General features: G+C 31.8%; 5 protein-coding genes across 5 annotated transcripts; 2 read left to right on the plus strand and 3 right to left on the minus strand.

The window, feature by feature from the left end:
- Positions 1-135: 135 nt before the first annotated feature.
- On the minus strand, positions 136-1,358 carry LOC106720713 (NADH dehydrogenase [ubiquinone] 1 beta subcomplex subunit 2, mitochondrial). The gene is made up of 3 exons (XM_014515460.2): positions 1,159-1,358; positions 570-696; positions 136-286 (listed from the first exon to the last, which is right to left on the minus strand). Exons 1-3 carry the CDS (start codon positions 1,254-1,256, stop codon positions 200-202), a joined length of 312 nt encoding a protein of 103 aa, XP_014370946.1. The 5' UTR covers positions 1,257-1,358; the 3' UTR covers positions 136-199.
- A 1,009-nt stretch (positions 1,359-2,367) lies between these two features.
- LOC106720651 (complex III assembly factor LYRM7) lies at positions 2,368-3,873 on the minus strand. The gene is made up of 4 exons (XM_045679061.1): positions 3,835-3,873; positions 3,613-3,756; positions 3,086-3,167; positions 2,368-2,489 (listed from the first exon to the last, which is right to left on the minus strand). The coding sequence occupies exons 1-4, from the start codon at positions 3,853-3,855 to the stop codon at positions 2,368-2,370; spliced, it is 369 nt and encodes a 122-aa protein (XP_045535017.1). The 5' UTR covers positions 3,856-3,873.
- Positions 3,874-4,561: 688 nt separating this feature from the next.
- Positions 4,562-7,319, plus strand: LOC106720570 (major facilitator superfamily domain-containing protein 9). The gene is made up of 5 exons (XM_045678975.1): positions 4,562-4,710; positions 4,806-4,937; positions 5,300-5,429; positions 5,885-6,103; positions 6,545-7,319. The coding sequence occupies exons 1-5, from the start codon at positions 4,669-4,671 to the stop codon at positions 7,240-7,242; spliced, it is 1,221 nt and encodes a 406-aa protein (XP_045534931.1). The 5' UTR covers positions 4,562-4,668; the 3' UTR covers positions 7,243-7,319.
- Positions 7,320-7,501: 182 nt separating this feature from the next.
- On the minus strand, positions 7,502-7,860 carry LOC106720721 (protein PET100 homolog, mitochondrial). The gene has a single exon (XM_014515469.2). It carries the CDS (start codon positions 7,752-7,754, stop codon positions 7,536-7,538), a length of 219 nt encoding a protein of 72 aa, XP_014370955.2. The 5' UTR covers positions 7,755-7,860; the 3' UTR covers positions 7,502-7,535.
- A 7,460-nt stretch (positions 7,861-15,320) lies between these two features.
- Positions 15,321-17,664, plus strand: LOC106720662 (tRNA-specific adenosine deaminase 1). The gene is made up of 2 exons (XM_014515390.2): positions 15,321-16,426; positions 16,964-17,664. Exons 1-2 carry the CDS (start codon positions 15,489-15,491, stop codon positions 17,337-17,339), a joined length of 1,314 nt encoding a protein of 437 aa, XP_014370876.2. The 5' UTR covers positions 15,321-15,488; the 3' UTR covers positions 17,340-17,664.

A 17,664-nucleotide genomic window follows, 5' to 3' on the forward strand; every position in this document is an offset into this window, starting at 1 on the left:
TACACTCAACACATTTTTGACGTCATTAAAATTTCACTTTTCGAATGTAATGAATAAAGCTTTAACCATAATTGCTATTCTAATGAGGGATTTTTTATTTAACAATAAATAATGACAGAAAAATAACCAATAAAATAACAAAAATTTTAAACTACATTTTACTAAATTAATCAATTATTCCCATTCTGGCATTTCCATATTATTTCCTCAATGGGCCTTCAGAATCCGGAGGGATACCCAACTCTTCATCAGTCCAAGTGCTGGGATCAATATAAGGCCATTCACCCTAGAAAATAAAATGAAAACAGTTCATATAACAAAGAAGCAGGTACATAACTTTAAAAGATAAACACTAGGGAGAGGAAATTTTAACAAAAGGATTATAAAATGTAACATAACCAAGGCCAAGAATTTAAGAAAATTTTATAAATCTGCCAGTCACATTTTTTATTTGATCACTAAGAAGACCTTTATGTAGCCAACATAAGGGTCCTCTTATAGTAAATATACACTGAAAAAGTTCTCGAAGCAGGTCAGTATATATTTCATGAAAATTATATGTCACTAACATAAATGTGTTCCGGTTCTGTTGCACAATGATAAAGAATCCAGAACCAGCAGAGTCCACCAAGCCCTTCAGCTAAATATATGGCTCTTTTGGATGGTAAAGGTGGAGGAACTCGATATGTCCAAACCCTGAAAATATAAAGATCAGAAACCAATTTAAATATACAGCGATCATTTTAGGACTTATCAAGGATTTTACAATTTAAGGCATACATATAACTGCTTTTGTGCAAAGGATTGATTCATTTCAAATAAATCTGAACTAAAAACAATGACACGTTTTGTTCATCAAATGGCTCAAATCATTCTTAAATGTATGGAACATTCAAATTTTTAAGTATTGTAGGAGTAGGACAAGTTTTCAAATAAATAACTGACTCAAAAGTAAGATTAACGCATATAATATATAGAAACTAATAGTTATCATGATGATAATTTTTAATATGCTGAGTTTTACTTATTAAAATGTCAATCATATGTGTTTTAAATTGTACTATTCAAATAATTTAAAATATTAAGTAACAATCTAAATGTTTTTTATTTCCGTGACAAAATTATGTTGTGGTATGACATAACAGCATTGCTGATTACCCATGGCCTGCGTTTCTCTTCGCTTGCTTAACATGGTCGGCGGCTACCTTTGTGGATCTAGATAAAAGGGCCCTCGAAACTAATGTTCGTGCCAACATTTTCTAGGGTTTTCGGGCCCGCAATAATCAATATTTTTAAATCCTTTCTCAAATAATAAATTCAATATCTGATCTTGTTGAAACGAAATGTCACTGTCAAAATAAATTGAAATGTCAACTTTTCTTTTTTTTTGCCTCGAGGTCGAGTTTGTAAAAAGAGAAAGCATTCTGCCAAAGTCAAATTTTAAATAAAAATATGAACACTTTGAAAAAATTAACTGTGTGGCGTTGCATTCGTATCTTTTTATATTATAAGGTGGCAAATGAGCATGCGGTCACCTAAATTCGTCGAATTGCGAAGCGAGCACTGCCCATGGACATCTGCAATTGCAGATGCGTTGTTTACCTTAATCACTGAAGGAAGGGTCACAGAAAAAGGATATTTCCTTTTCCTATGCGTCCCCTCTTCCAACAAATCCACTTACATCTATTTCCTTATAAGAAAAGGGTGGGAAGGGAATGTGGACTAAAATTAGAAACGCACACTCAACTGACGAAACGCGGAATTTCTAACGTTTCGCGAGTGGCTTATGTGTGGATGTGGTCGTGGTATTTCACCGTTTGATTGCATGCTACAAATATTGTTGGGGTGTAAACCACTGTTATAACTTCTTGACTTTTTTCTGCTGAGAGAGCATTGGTTTTGCACGCGACTTGATAGTTTTGAAGGCCACCGTTTTGACAGTTTGATTAGCGTTATTAGCTATATAACAATGTATGTATATTACTTTTTATTAATTTGGCACACAAAAGATTAATTGTACCCACAACTGTAACCATTAAAAGCTCTCTTACTCCTTCAAAACTTGATCAAAAATTTTAACATTGGTTCAACCCTCCTTGATCTTTCTAAATGTTTAAGTATGTATAATTTTTTATCTACATAAATATGTATGTATATTCATAATATATGATGCTACTCTAAAAGGAGATATGATAACATAAAATGCTGCTAATTGTAACTAGACAAATAAAACCAGATATGAATAAAACCCGAATATTACCTTAAAGTTATATTTATATATTTACTACTAATAATTACATGTGTAAATCTTTGAATAAAATCTCAATAATTTAATTAATTCTACATAACAAAACTTCAATATCCTAGTCATTTACTTTTTGCTTGATTCTTACAAGAAGGTCTGGGACCATCTGTATTGTCATCTGGTACAGCACTGTCATTATAAGGAATATTTTCCAATTTCAGGGTATCTTCCGTAATCTTTGCCTCTGGAAAAAAATTATTATTATTGACTCGCATAATTTTCAAGAAGATTCAAACCTAATCCTTATTTTCATTATTAATTAACTTAAATATGAACATGCAAATTGATGATTTGAAATAATAGCCCCATCCCATTTCAATGTGGTTAAAGGAATGTTTTTATAAGCATATTCCTAATACAAACTATGTTATTAGTTAGTATATGTTGCTTGGAAAGAAGAAAAATATAAAAAACATTTCTAACCAACCCATATCAGATACAGGTCATTTTTTTCTCCTGCCCATTATTTTCTTATAAGCAAAGGATGTGAAGAGGAAGTGGATTTGAAGGAGACAGAAAGGAAGGGAATATGTCCTTTTTCTATGCATCCCTTCTTCTGTTGATTGTAGGTAGGCAACACATTTGAAATCACTGATGTCTATGGGCAGCAGTTGATTAACTGATTTGGCATATTCAAGTGGTCGCTTGGTTTTTTGCCACTTTATGATATAAAAAAGTGGTTAAAGAATGTAAGTTTGTTAAGAAATGGCACAAAGATTGTTTGTTCCGATCAATAATAAAAAAAAAATCATTCATAAATTTTTGAATAAATAGTACTACCAAATACACCAGGCCTCACTTCCCGAGCTTGTATTACTTGTGTTCTTAATTCAGTTTCAACATCTTCACTAAATTTAATCATCTGAAAAATATTAATAAATATCTTTATATTGCATAAAGTTAGTAATTAATAAAAAAAAAATTAATAACAGGTAAAAGCATTTAATCTTAAACAAAAGATTTTAATAACACGGGAAGCAATGGAAACATGTCATCCCAATACATAAAAAAACTTTAGTGTGATTTGGCATGTTATTTTTACTTATTTATTTTTCTAGCACCAATTAAACTAAGCATTTTAGCATAATATGTAATCAAACTTCTACTTCTACATGATTTTATGGACATTTTTTTGTTACAAAACCAATTCTTACTATTGTCACTTATTGAATTATGTTATAATGTTAGTGTTTACAACATTGTTGGAATAAATGTTACATAACCCGAGAGTGTATACAGATACCCTCAATTTAACGTTAGTATTAAGGAAACAATATTTTCTAATTCGAATTTCAACAAATACTTACAGCTCTTATTGAACTTTCTTCAGTAACATGTTTGTTCTTTTTATACTCCTCATTAATTTTTGCTCTAGCTGCAGTTAATGCTCTTATATCTCCGTCGAAAACTTTCATTCTAGTGCGATGTATTTTTTTAAAGCTTTGTAATACCTAAAATTACATTGAAGATGAGATAAATGCTTTTTCACACAAAAATCATAAATATTTTTCGTAAGAAATTAACATTACACTATTCCGAAGGCTACTCATTTTTTCAGTTTCAGAATAATTAAGACAAGATAAAATATAAAATTAAAAAATATGCTGGGTTTATGTTATGTCCTATATTTATGGACATTTGATTTGACATTGACATGTAGCACAGAGTATATAAACTATATGAAACTGAAACTTAAACAGATTATTAAACAGCGTGTTTTTCTCCATATTCCATATGCAAAACAACCGTAAAGCAAGCTCGTTCCTCCCCCAAGAAATGCAGGGGTCTCGGCTCCGAATTTGAATTTGTCCCATTCGGTGTCGAGACCCTTGGTCCGTGGGGTCCTAGCGCTAGAAGGCTTTTTAAAGAAACAGCAAAAAGGTTAGTCGACATCACAGGAGACCGAAGAGCTGGCAGCTACCTCGGACAAAGAATTAGTCTAGCCATTCAAAGGGGGAACGCTGCCAGTATCTTCGGAACCTTGCCTAAAGGGACACCTTTTAATGATATATTTTAGTTTTTATGTATTATATTTAATCTAATATTTTAATTTTCTATATATCTTAACTAATTCCTTTGTCACTTTTTTCTTCTATTGAATGATTTTTTAGAAATGCATAAAATAGAAAATGACATTTACATTTTTGCATTTTGTAATTTGCAATGACGTTTTTACAGTTGATTTGCCAGTGACAACAGGTTTTTATCGCAAAATCACAAGTTTCAAAAGTTAAGTCTTTAAATGCAGTTGATAATTGAATTATTTGCTGGGTCAACTGTATTAAGGCTAATCGTTTATCTGTATAATTTACATAAAAATATGTTAACTTTTATTCGGTGATTATAACTGTATATTAGACAAGATGGATCTTAGCATATTTCTTTTACAACTTGTTGCGTTCCTGGTTAGTAAATTTTATTTTGTACAATTTGGAATATTAAAAATTACTCAATTTCAGTATAATGTAAGTTAATTTCAAACATTCTCATTTATTTGCAGGATTTATTAGCAGTTGGCTTAATTGTTCCCTTGGTTCCTAATCATATTCGCCAATTGGGTGGAAACCATATATATGTCGGCTTGCTAGGGTCAATATATTCAGGATTTCAATTAGGATCAGGCCCTCTCATAGTAAGTATAACAAGTTTTTTTTTAAACCATATGAAGGCCAAATCAATGTTACAAATTTAAAAGTGAATGTATCTGGCATTTGGCATTTAAAAACTTGAATTAAAATTATCTGCATAAAATTAGTTAAAATTCTGTTGTATATGGACCTCGAAATTTAATGTTTAGAAATTACATTTAACTTGATATTCAGGAGTATTATCTATCTACTTATACTTAAACATTTTAGTTTAGGAATACTTCTTGAAATCACAATAATATTATTTTTAAAATTATTCCAGATGCAATGCTATTCTATTTGAAAAAATGCAATATTGTGCCATATAGGCTTACACTAAATTCAATAATTTGTATCTTCTTTTTAGGGGAGTCTTAGTGACCTTAAAGGTCGAAGAACTATACTGATGCTTACACTGCTCTTGTGTGCAGGAGTTTATACAATAATGGGGTTCATTTCATCAATAGCTGTTATTTTAATATTAAGAGGAATGCTTGGTAATAAAAATGCTATTATCTTTTTTTATATGTTGCCTAATATTTTTTTATCATTTTGTTATAATTAACTAGCTGTCGCCCACGACTCCGTCCGCGCGCAGTTTAAAAAAATGGGGGGGGGGTTATGAAAAATAGATGTTGGCCGATTCTCAGACCTACTGAATATGCTCACAAAATTTCATGAGAATCGGTCAAGCCGTTTCGGAGGAGTACGGGAACGAAAACTGTGACACGAGAATTTTATATATTAGATATGACAGTAATGTCATTTGATTAATAACAATTTGTAAATTACATATTTTTAAAATAGAAGAATATGCAGTTCAATATATTATGCAGTTCTAATTTTAAATAAAAATTATGGACCCCATTACAAGGTTACATTGTTGAATTTTGAAGAAGCGACAAATGTGATCTATTAAATTGGCCTACAATAGTAGTGTTTTTTTTTTCAGGTCTCTTTAAACAAACACAACTGTTGACAAAGGCTTTAGTGCCTGATTATGAGAGCAATCAACAAAAACAGTCTGTTATATATGGTAAAATGGCTGCCATATCTGGTGTAGGTATTACTTTAGGACCTGTTATCGGAGGACACATAGTAGAAGATCATCCCGAGAATGGTTTTATGTATATTGCTATTATTGTCGGGTTTTGTTTCCTTGTTAATTCAGGTAAGAATTTTTTTATTGAACTTGAAATTTTTAGTAAAATTATGAAATAAAATTACATAGGTAGAGTTATAAATGATACATATTTAAAAAATAACTTCAACCCATCCAATAAAAAGAGTTACATCTTATGAAGAGGTCCTATATGAGATGTAATTTTATTCATTAGATGGGTTTAGGGATGTAGGGTTGGCGGCTGGCCGTAAAAAATGAAGCCAAAACTTTAAAGTTTGTAAAACCTTGTGTGCCAACCTTATTTGAGTGGGAAAAGGCCAGGGAGATGATGAGATGGGTAGATTTTTTTATAAGAATTTTCATCAGTTTGAATAAGAAATTACCTTGTGTTTTATATTGTTTGCAAAAAGCATATAGTAACCAGTGGCAATATAGATTGCCTACATAATTCTCTAGCATCTAGCATTAGTAATTGATGATAATTTTCAGGATTGGTTTATTTCCTGCCTGCAACCAATAAGAAAACGACAAAAGAAACAAAAAGCAAAGAACAAGACAGTGTATTGGATAAAATTATAACCAGCAGCAAGCAATCTGTAGTTGAACTGTCAAAAATACCTTGGGCTGAATACTGGGATGTCTTTCTACTGAAAGCCTTAATAAGTTTTGCAATGGCTGTTTACTTCTCTAACTATTCATTATATTTAAAAACAATATATGAGCTATCCCCTAAATACATAGGATATGTTATATCAATCCAGGGTGTGATCTCATCTGTTTCTAGTTTCTGTATAGGTTATATTAATAAATTTTATTCATACGATATTGATTATAGTGTAAGGAATTTACATATGTTTATTCTTGTTGGTGTTTCATTGATGGGAATGATTTTAGCAACAAATGTTTATATGTTCATTGTTTGTCTGCTACCTTTAGCTGTTGGTAGTGCTGTAGGTAGATTAGTTTCTTTAGAAATGGTATTAACAAGATGTAAAGGGAAACATAGAGGGACTCTTATTGGAGCAACAAATAGTGTGACATCTTTATCTGGAGTTATTGCTCCCATGGTGGCGGGATTCATTGGACAATACTTTGGGGTGGCATATGGTTTATATGCATCGTTATTTGCAACATTGCTCGGAGTTGCATTGAGCTATCAATATAGGAGGAAAAACAAAGTTGATTAAGATAAAATGTATTCAAGGATTTACATAATGTTGGTTAAAATAGATTGTAAATTTAATAAATTTATACATGTTTTAGACTATTTTTTTTCATTCCTGAACCTACATCGTCACCAGTCATGAATAGACTATTTTTTTATTGCCGAGTAGAATTTCTACTTGTAAATTATAAAAAATATATATATTAACTTGTGGAATTGTTCATTTTGATACAGGTTAATTAAAATAAAATATAAAAATGTATATCAACTAAATTTTAATTTAAACAAACAAAAGATATTAAGTCTATACACTAATTACTCTCCTTCCAATGCTTGCATTTGTTTCTTTCTCATATCTTGTATTAGCTTTTGTATGTCTTCTCTGTCCTGTTTGTTTTCGGGAGGAAATATCTGGCGTTTTGTATTTGTAACCCATTCTTCAAAGTATTTTGGTTGGTTGAAAACGAAAAAGAGTGCCACGGGAAATGTGGTATACATTGCCATCCTTCCAACCTCTAGTTTCCAGTTACCCATTTTGCCGTAATGTAAATAGACGTATTGTATTTTTTTTTACAATATTCTACTCGGCTTGTATAATGTGTTTTATTTTATTTTTTTGACATGACAAGATTTGGATTTGACAGTTCAGTCAGCTGTTGTGATGTTACCATAATAAAACTTATTAATGTTAATGGCTATTATTCTACTCACTCTTTCTTTTTAGCCCTCTTTTTATTTGAATTCCATATTATAACTTAATTCAATCATCTTTGCTAGTAATTTAAGGATGTTTGTGACACTAAAAATAAATTTTATATAAAACATGGGCAGGACAACAAGTCCATCTCTACATATCCGTTCATTTTATTTAGTTTTTTTACACGGCTTTAAGTTAGAAAATTATAAATATTTGAATGATTTATTTAAAAATGTAACGGAAAGAAATATAATATACTAAATGTTGCTTTTTCTGTTACAAAAAATACTACGTTGTGGTAAACATTGTCATGGCAATTTCCGGATTCTCATTAATGTCAGTCAGCGGTTTTTTTTATAAAAAAAAAACTAGCGATTGCCCGCGACTTCATCATCTAATAAAGTATTTCTGTCTGTCTGTCATTTTCACGCCAAAACTGCTGAACCGATTAATAAGAAAAAAGGTTTTTAAGGGGTTGAAAGTAGAGGTGGAAATTTGTATGGTAGTATCGTCATTTTTACAGTTAGATGCTTGAAACTAATTTTTTTAGGCTGTAAATATGATATAAACAAATATGCACAGGTGGGCACAGTTAATCGAAAAGTTAACTTCGTTAATCGTTAATTCGTTAATTAAAAATTTAACTTCGTTAATCGTTAAAGCGTTAAATTCTCGAAAATTTAACGCAAGTTAAAGTTAATCGTTAACAGTTAACCATACCAAAATTGTACATACTAATTTCACACTTATTGCGGCGACACTTGTTTAAAATATTAATTTGATTATTTTACTTATAAAAATTAATATAAAATTAATTTTCATTAATATAAAAATTAATCGTAATTCTATAAAAAATTAGTATTAGAGACAAGTATGAATGCATTAATTTCATTACGAGTGCGGAAAGCCTGTCATTGCAAAGTGTTCCGACAAATGTCTACCCGACCCGAGGCGCAGCCGAAGGTGAGGGTTGACAGTTGGCACAAGTTGTCATGACAGTTCCGCCCATGTATTAAATAACTATTTTTAATACAGTTGCGAAAAAATGAAGCAATTTAATATAATAATAAAAACAATAAACTCAACTAACTAAAATGTTTGGAAAAAGGCGCCAACCGTAAAAGAATACAAACAGAGATTTTTTTTGTTTTCTTCACCCATTCTGGGTAGGCAAAGGGAACTATGCCCAAACAGTGAAGTCTCAGTAGATTATTTTTATTGATATGAAATGAAAATGAAATTTAATGAGGTGAAATAAAATGAAACCTAATTCATTGAATCAAATCATTAAATCTGATATTGTAACAAATTAGGAGCTTCTTTTTAGAAATATTTGCATGAATCATAAAAACTTCAATGATTTTTTTTTTGTAAAAACTTCGTGGTTGATTTTTCTTTTTAAGATACATTATTTTGACAGCTGGGAAAGAGAACGCACGAGTTTGGAAAAGCTAACGAAAAAGCACGAGTAAAAAAGTGTTTTAATACAGTTGCTCAAAAAGTGGCGTATTGCAGGGTCGAAGAGCGTTCGGAATGTGGGCTGTTACATACTCGTGCTTATATATACTCGTTATAAAATATACTATTTCGAACCTTCTTTTGATTTTGTCCTGTTGTACACGTCTTTCCCGGGACGCTCTGATGCATCACACTTGCACGCGAACTTCACATATATCAATTATCAACTCGTTCGTTCACCATTCGAGTCGCCGACAGTCGCCCAACAGTAAGTACAGTAGTTGAACTTACGAGCGTGGCGTGGCGCGTAATTTAAACAAAATGACAGCACGTTTCCAAGTTTTTAATTTAACGATTAACGGACTTTTATTAACGGAAGTTGAGTTTAACGGAAGTTAACAAAAGCGTTAACACTTTTTGAAGTTAACTTAAAAGTTAATCCGTTAAGCAAAATGTTAACTTCGTTAATTAACGATTAACGGATTAACGAGTTAATGCCCAGCTCTGCAAATATGACATTCAAAGTTTGTAAAAATGTTACCTTCAAGGTCCAAAATAACAACAGGGATGATGAAAGTTAGTTTGGGAATATGTAAGGTTTAGGTCAATGTTTGTTAGTTAAATATATTTTGCTGTAATGTTTTATAATTTTAGTAAAATAACTTTAATTCCCATTAAACTTTTACCCTTCAAAATCAGCCCAACCCTTTCTGATTATTACCTAGAACAAACGCCGCTATAGGCTAGTGATTATACCGACCAATTTTGGACAATTCAGTTTATAATCGCCCTAGGTATATAATATATTAAAAAAAAGTTGGAAAACTACGAAGTTAAAAAATAATATTTTTTTTTGTCTTAGTCTAATGTGTATCTTAAACCGTTAATACCCTGTTGACAGATGACCAATATGGCTGGATACTTAAAGCAAAGAACCGTTAGCGTCGGACATAAAGATGTCCTTCTATAGTAAGTGTGGAATTAATTGATCACCGGTAACTTTAGCGGCTTTGCTCTTTTACATAGGGCTGCTACATATATTTATTCCTTTTACTTACTAGTATTTTACTAGGAGTGTTTTTTCGCAAGTCACAATTTGAGTATCACTTTTAAGAATCCTCAATTTATTTGATTGAAGTCTGTTCAATATGAGGCTTGGTGAAAACAGGATAACAATAAATTCTGAGTGATAAAAAAGTCTTTTCAGTGTAGTCAATGCTTCGAAATGTGCTTGTGAAGTTTATAATTTTTCGTCATATCCTTTCCCTTTTCCAAAAGAAGGATACTACTCTTTGTTTACCGCAATTTTTATATAAATTTAATATCCAATAACATCAACATATAACTCCAATTACAAATTGTTGTATTATAAAACCTTTAATAAATTAAAACCTTGGTGATGGATGATTCAACCCTGTTTTCATATACTGAGACATGTTAGGTGCGCTCGTAAATTGTCCTGTTAAATAGTTCCTACTTAATACAACTATAATAACGTAATAGGCTTACGTTAGAATAACTTTAGTGTATGTGTGTTTGATTATCGGATATTATATTGTATAATTCAGTTATTATATTATAGAATCGCTTTTAAAATGAGTGTGTATAACACTAGAAATACTATACGACTAAAAAATGAGTGCGCTGGAGCAATGACAAAGTTAAAAACCTACCTACAAAAATAATACCTACAAATTTTTGATGATAGATTTGCAGAGAACATTATCAAAGGCGTATGTATTTTTGTATAATACTCTAATTAATTTAAATATATTCAGTAATTTTCAAACTGACCACAAGTTTGCCGGCAATGCTAAAAACACAGCTCGTTTACTTGGCATTCAATTTGTGTGTGTCTATTTTTGTCGTAGGTATAATTTTTTTTATCGATTCCAAGTAAAAATACTTTTATTTAAATGAAGTGCTTTATGCTTCCGCCCCACGCAATCCTCGTTTCGTGAAATATACGTTTTACATCGGATAGTAGCGGGCAGTGGAGGCTGCGATCATTGCGAACGATATTAGCTGTCTACGCGGTACGAACACACAACAACTGTAATAGCATGAAATAGTGTATCAGAGAGCGCATTACTGCCGTTGCATTGCCTACAGTACTGCCAGGATAAGTAATGATATTAAAACTTTTATTTTTTTTTGTCATCTCTTATTTTCGATTTTAGTTATTCTTCTTCTGCATTGTCTTCGTTAAAATCAATGAATTTTTGTTTTATTTTCTTTGACAAGAGAAAATTCTTAAATCACCGATGAAAGCACGCCAAACGCATGACCTTCAACTTTTCGATTACAAGATTAAAACTACTTATCTACTATAATTTTGGGTACACGTGAACTGTTGATAATTAAAAAAGGAATTCCGAAAAATTAAGAAAAAATTAAAAAAAATACGTAAAATAGATGTCTTGGGAAATAGTTGGCGTGTGGCAACACCACTCGGTATCTGATGCCGTGCGCTCCGGAACGTGCCGCGTGCTAATGCGAGCTCGTCACGATTCTGATTTGTTATCGCCGTTATTGAAACTTGTATATTTTTGTTGTTTTTATTACTTTCATGACATTTAGTAGAAGTTATTACACATACTATCCAAGAGACACTTAAGCGTGTGTGGTTTTATTCCAATTCACTATTGCGAGAATGTAAGAGCGAATCTGATAAGATTGCAGTAAGTTACTATGGTATTTGCGGGAGCCCTGTGAAATAGAGATGTTATTTTGCTTTAAACCTATTACATCTTTCGCTGATGACACAGCGCTGATTTTCTACGCTGATAGTTACGAAAAACTTTTTGAATATGCACAAAATGGGTTCAATTTGGTTGCTGGATGGTTATCAAAAAACTTGCTAACATTAAATGTTGATAAAACAAAATATATTGTTTTCAGAAAAAAAGGGAACATACCTGAATTAGTCCAAACTCTTACTTCACATGGCTGCCCAAATCTAAGTACGACAGTAAACTGTAATTGCCCCAAGCTACAACTTGTTGACACAATCAAATACCTCGGAGTTCAATTAGATTATAAGCTTTGTTTTACCAATCATATAGATAACATCCAGGTTACGTAAGTTGATGTATATATTTAAAAGCCTACGGAATGTAGCTGACCACCGGACTTTAAAAACGATATATCAGGCGCTATGCCAATTATTATTAACATACTGTATAACGACCTGGGGAGGGACCGCAAAAACTATACTTTTAAAATTGGAAAGAGCACAGCGTGCAATACTAAAAACTGCCTTTTCCCTTCCTTATAGGTATCCCACTAATGATTTGTATAAAATGTGTGGACTCAAATCCGTACGGCAACTATATATCCTCACCGCGATTACCCGTAAACACTCTGAATTATTTTACGACCCAAGCGAGTTATCTGAAAAAAGGCGTAAATTTACCGTATGTTATATAAAACCTCACACCGGATTCTCCATGAGATCTTATTCGATCCTCGCTAATATTCTGTACAACAAACTAAACAAATCTTTAGATTTATTTCCACTAACTAAAAGACTGTGTAAGGCAAAGGTCTCTAAATGGTTAGAAGAGTTAGACTATGAACAAACAGAGAAAGTTCTGTACAATAATTAAACAAAGTAACATACATACATAATCAAACACAAACGCTCATTCACCTTAATATGAACATAACATACACCTAACACATACACACACATATACACACATCACACTTTAACTCTTAATAGCAAACCTCTGTAGAAAAATATAAACATTGTTAATTGTTATCATAACTAATTAAAATCATAACCACTTTGTAAAATTTGTAAAATTTGATTGTAGTATGTTTGATTTGAATTGTATATTTTGTGGACTGTGGGGCGGGCGCCTGGTGATCCATCACACAGGGTATCACCCTAGTTTGGACACCAGTCCCTTACCCATAGGGAAAACAATAAAGTTATTTTATTTTATTTTATTTATTTATTATTATTAGGTACACTTTAATATGTATATAAAAGCATATGTACATACTCAATAAAAACAGAAAGATAAATTATATATTTGAAAGGTTTAGCAAAAGTGCCACAATTTAACCTTCAAACAGCTACAAAGTGATTTGTAAAGCTTTTTCAATATGAAATATCACCGGCCAATTTATCGATTCCGATCGATGACATTGAGCTTTTTGTTATTTTTATATTCCCAGCTGTTTCACTCCGCGGGGGGTAAATTTAATTCAAACCACACCGAAATTAATTCAATTTGTACTATTGCATAATTTTTGGGAAACTGAATTATTCATGTTGCGTCAATACCTTTGAATAAGAATTGATCGGAGGTAATAGCATTATTGATTTCAAGCCTATTTATTGTTGTTGTTTTTGATAACATTTTGAATTTATTATGGCGTTCCTATTTTGTTGTGAAGACCGTATAAGTTGAAGAACCAAAAATATCAATAATATTAGAGTCAATGTCCTGGGGTTTTTTATACTACATCCAATCTGATGCACTTATGTGGTAAAGTCTACATAGACGTCGCATCGATAACTGAGGTTCTAAAACGCATTATTTTTCTTTTTTGGACTACACTAAGACGTTGCAGATTGTCTTTCTTAGCGAAGAATACTTTACAAATAAAAGAAAATTATTATGCAAATTAAAACAAAGTAATAAATGTGATTATTACTTATATAAAAATACAGAATTGCGTTAATCAGCTGCGTTGCCTCACGAAAAAGATTAATCGATGGTAAAATGAAAACATAGCTTAGGGCGGACAGTGAAAGGAAAGGAAATAAGGCATACGACGATCTGATCGTTTCCTAGCGATTTCTATGAGTCGCTTTGTTGTTTGTCTTATTACCTCATCAATTTATTCCGTAATCAATTATACTACTACAAACATAAAGATAAATGTATGAATAAATTATCTATGGCGATACTGTACTTTTCTCAAAAAACTTTAAAAAGAAATACCGTGGTCCATTTAAGCTCGGTTTTGAAATATAACATTCAGTTATTTTAACTATTATGCCATGATGTTATGTATACATATATGTATGAATATTATATTTTTAAATTGGAATAAGAATAGTGCATATCACGTCGTAATATAATGAGGCGTGGAATGAGAAACTACCCTGCTTTATCACCGCCCACTTAGTTTCGTTATAATGGATATAGCAGACGTGCACCTGAGCGGCCAATGATATTTCATAGACTGCTATATCATTTTACATAGCGATGATGAGGAATATTTAAAAATAAAAATTCTTACATACGCCGAAGCGTATAATTATTTAAAGGAATAACTAAAATATTAACAAATAATATTACCAGAAATAACTAAAACATTAAAAAATAAATGAGATTATTGACAACCAAAACGTAATCTTGGTAATTTTATCCTTACTACTGTTGGAATTAAGTTAACCTTAATTTATAAAGATTAGTTTTTATTTTATGCCTGGCTTACATAATGCCAATACAGTAGTTCGGCCTGGTTAGGACTGTAAGGGCTTACTGGCGCCAGTTAGTGTTAACATTATGCCAGTTGTATGCCAGCGCTGATTTTGAGCGCCACTATCCTACTGTGCTGGCATAATGTAAACTAGGCATTGCGATATATAAGCTAGCGCTTGATCATGCCCTTCTGAACCAAAATTAGCGCGTTAACCCTTTTAACATAATGTTACCAGGTTTGTCATTTTTATTATATGTGTATCTTTTGGATAACCAATGTCAGTTTTCCAAACTTGTAATTGTTCTTTGAAAAAAAGGTATAACATAAAAATATAAAGGCATTGAAATCCGAAGTTCATGTATTATTCAGCTTGTTTAAAGAAAAAAGAATCTGTGAAGTATCAAAAAATAACATGCTATGAAATGACGATATGAACGCAGATACGTAAAACGTCACTGATGACAGTGACACAAAAATCAAAAGGGATAGTTTATTTATGTTTTGTTTAGCTAAACTCAAAAATTGTTTGCTACTTGCTACTAATAAATTCTCAGTCTGAATTCAATTTATAGTTATAAGTATAAGATGGTGTGTGATGTGTTTTATGACTTCTAGTTTATTATTCCTGGACTTTTTGAAGTATGCAATAAAAGTCGTAACAGTGCAATATGGAAGAGTTTACTAGTGAATTTGTGGATAAAATTGCATTAACATGCATAGGAGTGTATGCTAACATACCGAAAATTGGTAAACCCGCCGCGGAAGAATGGAACGTTTTATCATGCATTGTACAGTTGGATACAGTAACTCAAAATTACGAAGTTGTATCGTTAGGGACTGGTTCGAAATGTATTGGAGCCACAAAAATGTCACCGGAAGGGATTAAACTCAATGATAGTCATGCTGAAGTTTTTGCGAGAAGAGGCTTTATGTTGTACATTTATAAAAACATAGAAAAGGCGATGATGAGTATGTCACCGAGAGAGACAATATTTATAAAAGAAAATGGACAATTTAGATTGAGAGATAATATTGAATTTGTATTTTATTCATCCCAAATGCCTTGTGGAGATGCTTCCATTATTCCTAAATCAAATGACAATGACTATGGGAATATTGTAACTTCTCGTAAACGTGAAGCCGAGGGCAACAATGATGAGATAGAAAGTAAAATATTGATGAATGACATAGATGATATTCATAGGACTGGAGCAAAATGTTTGCCACACAATGAACAGGATCCTAAGGGACCAGGAGCAAAGTATCACTTGCTAGGACAGGTGCGGACTAAACCAGGATTAGGTGACCGAACTCTCTCTGTGTCGTGTAGTGACAAAATCGCTAGATGGATTCATGTTGGCATTCAAGGAGCTCTTTTGGATATGTTGCTAACTGAACCTATTTATATAAAACATTTTATCTTTGGTGGTGGAGTACCATACTCTAAGGAATCACTCATTCGGGCTTTTCTAAACAGAAATGAGAAACAACAGATAACAGTCCCTGTAACTCCACATATTTATCAAACTACAGCAATTTTTCATCATATAAAAAGTGAACAAAGACCCCGGCCAGCACCAGGCAGTGTTTTATTGGTTAAGTTTGGGTAAGTTTTAAATTCAGTCATTAATTTACATTTTGGATGATTAAAGAAATTAAATCTTTGACTCACAAGTGTAGGAGCATATTTGCTATATTCTTAACTTTCAAATATATAAAGAGCAATGTTTGGTTCTTTTATAACCTTTTATATCATCACCATCAGCTTAATAAATATCTCCACTGAGGGGAGCTTGGAGTCTATCCTAAGTTAGGGATGACAAGGCCATAGACAACCACGCTGGCCATGTGCGGGTGGGTTGACTTCATGCATATTTTTGAATTTCCTTACAGATATGTGCAGGTTGCATCACAATGTTTTCCTATATCATAAGAAAGCTGAATAAATTTACATTTGAATTACATTAAAAATCGAAAAACACATTGGCACATGTTCAGATTTGAACCCAGATCCTGTAGATTGCAAGTCAAGTCTTTAACCCATGATCCACTGATGCTTAAACATCATTAAGTATACTTTTATCCAAATATATACTAAAAAGATAAGTTTTTCATGAATTTGATTTTAAAGTTTTCATTTCAGTGTGATTGAGGTCGCTGTTCATGGTAAAAAGTTAGGTGTAACAAAGAAAATGGAAGGTACAAAAAGAATTGCATTGTATATATCAAAATATTATTTGTATCGCAGATTCTTGAATCTATTACAAAAAGATTCATGTTTACGAGAAAAACTGGCAGATAGTGAACTAGAGAGTATACCATATAATGTTATGAAAAGGAAATCTCAACGTTACTATGACAATTGGCATAAAGTGAAGAATGATTTTTTCAAATCATGGACAGTTAAACCAGATATGTGGTCCTTTTGTATAACATTAGAAGAGTTAGCGGCAAATTCAATTGATCTGCATAAAAGAATCCATTTTGTGGATCCTGAAAGACCCCTACATATGACATAGATAATGAAGCAATGCCACACTACAATGTTCACTAAAGATGTTCCTTACTATAGATTTAGTAAATCTACAATAAGACCATTTTAAGTAACACAACTCTGAGATTGGCTAAACAGCTGTGCAAGAAATGTAATTTTAAGTAATAATTTTGCCTGTCTACATAATACAATTGTGTTTTAGTATATTAATATGTGAAGTGAAGACTTTGTACCATTTTTAAGAAAATCTGGCAAATTAATGATCATGAAATTTGACACAGTTATAAGTTAATATGAAGAAGATGTTCATAAAACTATTTTTAATCAATAAAATAAAAATTCTTTGGTCA

Source organism: Papilio machaon, chromosome 8 (genome assembly GCF_912999745.1).
Source record: "Papilio machaon chromosome 8, ilPapMach1.1, whole genome shotgun sequence".
Lineage (NCBI taxonomy): Eukaryota > Metazoa > Arthropoda > Insecta > Lepidoptera > Papilionidae > Papilio > Papilio machaon.